Raw genomic sequence first — 6,789 nt, forward strand, 5'->3', positions numbered from 1 at the left:
AAGTAGGCATTAGTGTAATTTTAATTTTACCACAATTACTAGTTTGTATATCAATAGCTTAGTTTATTTATAGATCAAAAAGATTTTTTTCTCTGGTCTGTATTATCTTTAGGTCCCAAAAATTCCAAAGTGCCTCAGCTCTTCATTCATGGAAACCATGATTCACTAGTAGAAACAGATCAAGAAATGCAGTAATACTCATATATGAAATTCTTGAAGCTTACTTAAAATAGCTGCTTAAGATAAACTTTGGTAGCTGTAAGAAAATTTATGGTGAAAGAGGAGAAAAGCAGTACAGACACAGGAATACTATTTAATTTTGGGATTTTAGTAAGTGACATAATTAAAAGCCATGGATGTGTGATAATATTATCATCCAGTTATAAAATAAACAATACTTTGTGCAAGAAATTTCTTTTAGGTCTGCAAAGAAAAAAGGAACTTGAATGCAGCAAACAATCGTGTGAAATTGATACCAATGAAAATAGTAATAACCTCCCAGTGTCATTCTGCTATCACTGGGATCAGAAATAGAAAGACAATAAAGCCAGTGGTATAGTCCATTAGCAGAAAGCTCAAGAATCTAAATTTAACAAGTGGGGATAGTTCTTTTTTTCCAATTTTTTAATCTAAAGGAGAAGAAAGGAGTTAACTTTGTCAAGTGGTGGATGTGTTAATTATCTTGATATTGGTAAGCATCTCACAACCTATCAAATCATTGTGTTGTATGCTTTAAATGTACACAATTATATTTGTCAGTTATTCCTCAGTAAGTTGAGGGGGCAGGACAGAGGCCTGATTCCTGCCCTAGATTTCTCTTCACAACTCTGAGCCTGAGTATTCTCATTTATAAAAATGGGTTGGCAATAAATAGCAAATGCTGGAGAGGGTGTGGAGAAAAGGATACCCTCCTTCACTGTTGACAGGACTGTATATTGGTACAACTACTATAGAAAACAGTATGGAGATACCTCAGAAAACTGAACATAGAACTACCATATGATCCAGCAATCCCCCTCCTGGGCATTTATTCAGACAAAACTTTTGTTCAAAAAGATACGTGCACTCCTATGTTCATCGCAGCACTATTCACAACAGCCAAGGAATGGAAACAACCTAAATGTCCATCAACAGATGAATGGATTAAGAAGGTGTGGTACATATACACAATGGAATACTACTCAGCCATAAAAAGAACAAAATAATGCCATTTTCAGCAACATGGATGCAACTAGAGACTCTCATACTAAATGAAGTAAGCCAGAAAGACAAAGACAAATATCATATGATATCATTTATTTGTGGAATTTAAATATGGAATCTAAAATACAAAACAGAAACAGATCATGACCAAGGAAAGCAGACTTGTGGTTCCCAGTGGGGAGGGAGAAGGGAATGGGGTGGAAAGGCGATTTGGGATTTTTGCATGAAAATGGTTATATTTGCAATGGATTGTCCATGAGGCCCTACTGTACAGCACAGGGTACTGTGTGTGATTGGATCACTTTGCTGCACAATAGAAATTGAAGAAATATTGTAAATCAACTGTACTTTAATTTTTAAAAATAGAATAAAAAAATAAGTGGGTGGAAACAGATGATCTCTCAAATTCCAGTTCTAACATTCAACAATCTATTATAAAATCAACAGTTATCTAGGTAGCCAAACCATATGGGATAAGAGGAAGCTTAAAACTTAAAGAAATACTAAATAAACTAAGAGGTAAAAAACTAAACCAATTAGGTATGATGGCAGTTTAGTAGGTAGTTTGAGAAAAGGACATTAACCACTTAAAAGCAGGGAAAGAATATCAATGAAAAGAAATAAAAGGAGTTCCTGCTATCGTGCAGTGAGTTAAGAATCCAACCACAAGGCTTGTGTCTCTGTGAAGACACAAGTTCAATCCCAGCGCAAAGCAGTGGGTTCTGCATCTGTGGTATAAGTCACAGCTGCAGCTCAGACTCAGTCTTCAGCCTGGGAACTTCTGTATGCCATGGGTATTGCCATAAAAAAAAAGAAAGAAAAGGAATAATATACTAGTTTCCAACACTGACTTGTTGAACACATTCTCTGACACATTTTGAGGAATAAGACAATTGGAAGTGGAAGATTAAGGTGCTGATCAGTTTTCATTTGAAACACTTTACATAGTAATTATATGGAGATTGAGCAGAAAGCTTTCTTAATTATGAAAAAAATAAGATAAATTACCACCCAGAGTGATCGTAAAATTAAATAAAACAATTTATATAAAACGTCCAGTGCAGAGTTGGAAAACAGAAAGCTCCAATGTTAACACTCTTTGTCCTCATTAATTAGGGTACTAGAGATACATAACAACATAATAAGTGACTAAATATAACCAAATACATAAAATTAAGGAATGCAAATTTTCAGCGACATTTCTTTATTGTCGGTGAGGGTAGAGCTCATGTCTTTTATCCTTAGAGTATTTAAGATATCTTCCTGTAACTCACAAGCTGATGGCAGAGTTTCTTCATTGATGCCTTCATCTCCTTGTTCCTGAATGTATAGATTACTGGATTCAGAAAAGGAGTGAGAACTGCATCAAAGATAGCAAAAAACTTGTCCAGCTGTGATGAGGGGAAGGGCCAGGTGTAGAAGAAGATTAATGGCCCAAAGAACAAAACCACCACAGTGACGTGAGCTGACAAAGTGGAGAGGGCCTTGGATAAACCACCCGAGGAGTGTTTCCAAACAGTGACCAGAATGAAGACATAAGAAATAATCAGGATGAAGAAGGAACCCACGGAGATGAGTCCACTGTTGGCTGTGACCATGAACTCTAGCCTGTAGGTCTCTGTGCAAGCAAGTTTAATGAGTTGGGGAAGGTCGCAGTAAAAGCTGTCCAATACATTGGGACCACAGAAGGGCAAGTCTACAACAAAAGCCAATTGGGCCACTGAGTGGATGATGCCAAGGATCCAGGAGGCAGCCAAAATCAAAATGCACATTCATGGGCTCATGATGGCCAGGTAGTAGAGAGGCTTACATATAGCAACATATCTGTCAAAGGCCATGGCAATGAGCAGCACCATTTCTGTGCCCCCAATAGCATGAATAAAGAAGATCTGAGTTATACAACCCCCAAAAGAGATGGCTTTGTGTTTTCTGAAAAGGTCATAAATCATTTTGGGAGCAGCAATAGAGCAAACCCCCACATCAAGAAAGGAGAGGTTGGCCAACAGAAAGTACATGGGGGAGTGTAAGTTAGGGTCAGAGCTCACAGAGAATACAATGAGGAGGTTTCCCATTAGGCTTGCCATGTAGAACACAGAGGAAAAAAGGAAAAGAAGAAGCTGGATTTCCCATGAATTAGAGAGTCCCAGGAACACAAACTCAGACACAGCAGAGTGATTGACTCCACCCATTATCTTTGCAAGCAGAGGTGACACAATCTTACCTGAAAAGAGAGTAAAGAAATCAACTTTATGGGGAGTCAGTGATCACACGAAAATAATGCCTTACTTCACACAGCCAAAACACATATAATATAACCCCTTAAACTAGAGTTGAAGAAAATATGCAATAATTCATTGCCACAGAGCATTGCTTCTAACTCCCCAGCTTCCTACAATTCTCTAGGTTTTGATAAAATCCATAAAATATTTTGTTGAATCAGAAGCATCATGAGAGGCAAGATAGGGATGCCCTGGAAAAACAGAGAAGAAAGAGAAAATGGAAATGAACCTATTGTTTCCTCTCTCACAATTTGTCACTCAACCCACGGATTTCTCCAAACATCAGACAGTTCTGATGACCTTTGTCTTCCCCACTCCCGATTATCTCCTATATGCAATACTAACAGTCTCATTAATACTCTCTCATGTTTAGCTTCACTATTGCAGTTTTATCAAACCATAGTCACCATTTACTCCTAAAGAGAGAAGATGACATAAAAACCCTAAACCTATACAGCTTTTGTAGTTCAGCTCAGGGCATTGGAGTGATCACAAAACTTAAGCTGTGAGAGCATGTAATAGAATTATGACAAGTCAGAAAAGAGGTCTGTGCTGCAGAATCTAAACAGGGACGAGCTAATGCAATGTAACAAGCAAAATTCTATGTGATTGACATTTGTAGATCATTGTTCTTGCCATGTTGCCATGTTTGCTTGTCATGGCTCATGGAATGATCAGAAGAGCTGTGATTAAGTCCTAGCCCAAAGTCCAAGGGAAATTATAGTTCTTTCTCCCATCTTTTCCACACTCAACTCACTCCTTGAACTGTTTCATCATTGGAAAGATAAAGGGACTGAGTTGGGTGATGCTGAGTAATCCTTTCAAGTATAACATTTCCATGATTTAATAACACAATGCCAGCCTGGTATATAGTGAAGTTCAACATAATTATGGTATTCTCCACAATGAAGTGCTATCATGTTCACCACCTTTGCTCTCACCCGCAGTTGATTCTAAGTCCCATATCCCATAGAAAGCCCTCTCTTTGTATCAGTCTCCCTCTTCTCTAATTCCTTTGCACCACTTACATGATTTATTAGTTGCTATAGCATTTATTTTACCTTTTTTCATAACCATAAGTAATCAATCAGCAAACATTTTCTAGATATCTACTAAGCACAATGCATTGTTCCAGGACATTATGGACTTCCTGAAGTATTAAAATATTCATGACCCTTAAGACTTTTACATTTTTGCACATACAAAAATATAGACAATAAAAATGTAGTTAGATAAAGAACATCAATAAGTAGTATAATAATAGAATTTAAAAGCCAAAAAGATATTCATGAGCCAGAGTGATCAGGGCTGTCTTCAGTAAGAAATCAAGACCAGTAATAGAGTTTAAGATATGGATATAATTTATTTGGATATAATGTCTTCATATCTGAGTCTTAAGGAATTACTGAGACAGAATCAGAGAGTGTCTCCCATCTGAAGCAATGTTTGATAAGCTGTCAATGAAAATAATGATGATAAAACAAAGTAAAGCAAAAACAGTGGCTACCATGGGCAAAACACTGAAATAACACTTTTACAGACACTCTTATTTGACATTTTCAAATACTGTAAAAGTTGGTAATATTCGCTCCTTTTCACAGCAAGGGAAATAAAGACCATGAGAGGGGAAGCCCCAGGTTAGAAAAGTAAGAGGTAGAACTGATATTGATTCCCTGATCTGCCTCTTAACCAGGATATAGAGAAGATTTTGTGCTTTTCTCATGACTTTCTGATTATTTAACAACCCTCAGTCCCTCTCCAGTGCCCCACGTTCTACTCTCAGCATCCTAGGCTGATCTAAGTGAGAGGGAAGGAAGCTTTGTCCTCAAGTGTCCGTAAGCATCTGGATTTCTTAAAGTGCTTCAAACACAGTCACAATTCATCCTACCTATTTAAATAACCATGGTCAGAAAAGGCAAATCTGCATAATACCTGATCTCAGAGCTCCTGGTGGAGTTCCCAGACTGCCATTGTCCTGGCCCACATGAACTCCTTTTGCTTCCCATAGAGACTCTGCTCGCAGTGCTCTCTTATTAACAGAGGAAACAAAGGCTCTCTCTCCACATCAGGAAAAGGAGCAAAGCTCAGAAATTCTATTTCCACTTAACAATCCTAATTTTCTAATTCCCTTTCTTGGGTCTCAATCTTGGATACCAGTAGACAAAAAGAAAAAAAGTAATTTCAGTTTCTGACTGCATGTTCTCTTTCTTCTCACTTGTATTAATTCTCATTCATTAAGCTCAACTGAGTCTTATTCTGTTGTACAAGACTTAACTGATGTCTTTACAAAATGATCCTGACACCAGAAATGTCTATTCAATACTGGCCTTTTGGGACTTCGAGAACACCAATATTCCTAAACTATTTCTGTATTTGTCCCCAACCCACTCATTTAAACACCTGATATGTGACTATTTTTTTAAAAAGTTAACCATATTCAACTTTCCTTGGTTAAAACTAGCATACCTTTATGTACAAATAGCTATAAAAATGTTATTATTGTGAAAAATATGGCTAATTGGCACACAAGAGAGTAATGACCAAATGATACCCCAGAGACTTGAGATTGCCAATATGAATTCATTTATCCAAGGCAACTGTCTCCCAAAAGCCTGGCAGATGAAAAGAGGAAACTATGAATGAGTCTCAAAAAGGAGGAAAAAGGGATCAGAAAAAAATTTTAAACATCATTTTCTTTTTTTAATTTTATTTTTTTAATTATTTCCCCAATACAATTTTTTTCTATTGTACAGCATGGTGACCCAGTTACACCTACATGTACACATTCTATTTTCTCACATTATCATGCTCCATCATAAGTGACTAGACATAGTTCCCAGTGCTATACAGAGGATCTTTTTTTATTTTGTTTGTTTAAAATTTTTATTGAGGGAGTTCCCGTCGTGGCGCAGTGGTTAACGAATCCGACTAGGAACCATGAGTTTGCGGGTTCGGTCCCTGCCCTTGCTCAGTGGGTTAACGATCCGGCGTTGCCGTGAGCTGTGGTGTAGGCTGCAGACGTGGCTCGGATCCCGCGTTGCTGTGGCTCTGGTGTAGGCCGGTGGCTACAGCTCCGATTCAACCCCTAGCCTGGGAACCTCCATATGCCGCGGGAGCAGCCCAAGAAATAGCAACAACAACAACAACAAAAGACAAAAAAAAAAAATTTTATTGAAGTATAGTTGATGAGCAATGTTGTATTAATTTCTGCTGTACAACAAAGTGATTCATTTATACACTCATATATATACATTCTTTTTTATATTCTTTTCCATTATGATGTATCACAGGATATTGAATATAGTTC

At 37.4% G+C, this 6,789-nt stretch overlaps 1 protein-coding gene across 1 annotated transcript; it reads right to left on the reverse strand.

Moving 5' to 3' along the window:
• Positions 1-2,453: 2,453 nt before the first annotated feature.
• On the reverse strand, positions 2,454-3,392 carry LOC125135974 (olfactory receptor 4F3/4F16/4F29-like). The gene is given in 1 exon segment (XM_047796555.1): positions 2,454-3,392. A coding segment is annotated over 1 exon segment (939 nt).
• Between the last annotated feature and the right edge of the window lie 3,397 nt (positions 3,393-6,789).

The sequence above is a fragment of the Phacochoerus africanus genome, chromosome 9 (genome assembly GCF_016906955.1).
Source record: "Phacochoerus africanus isolate WHEZ1 chromosome 9, ROS_Pafr_v1, whole genome shotgun sequence".
Classification (NCBI taxonomy): Eukaryota; Metazoa; Chordata; class Mammalia; order Artiodactyla; family Suidae; genus Phacochoerus; species Phacochoerus africanus.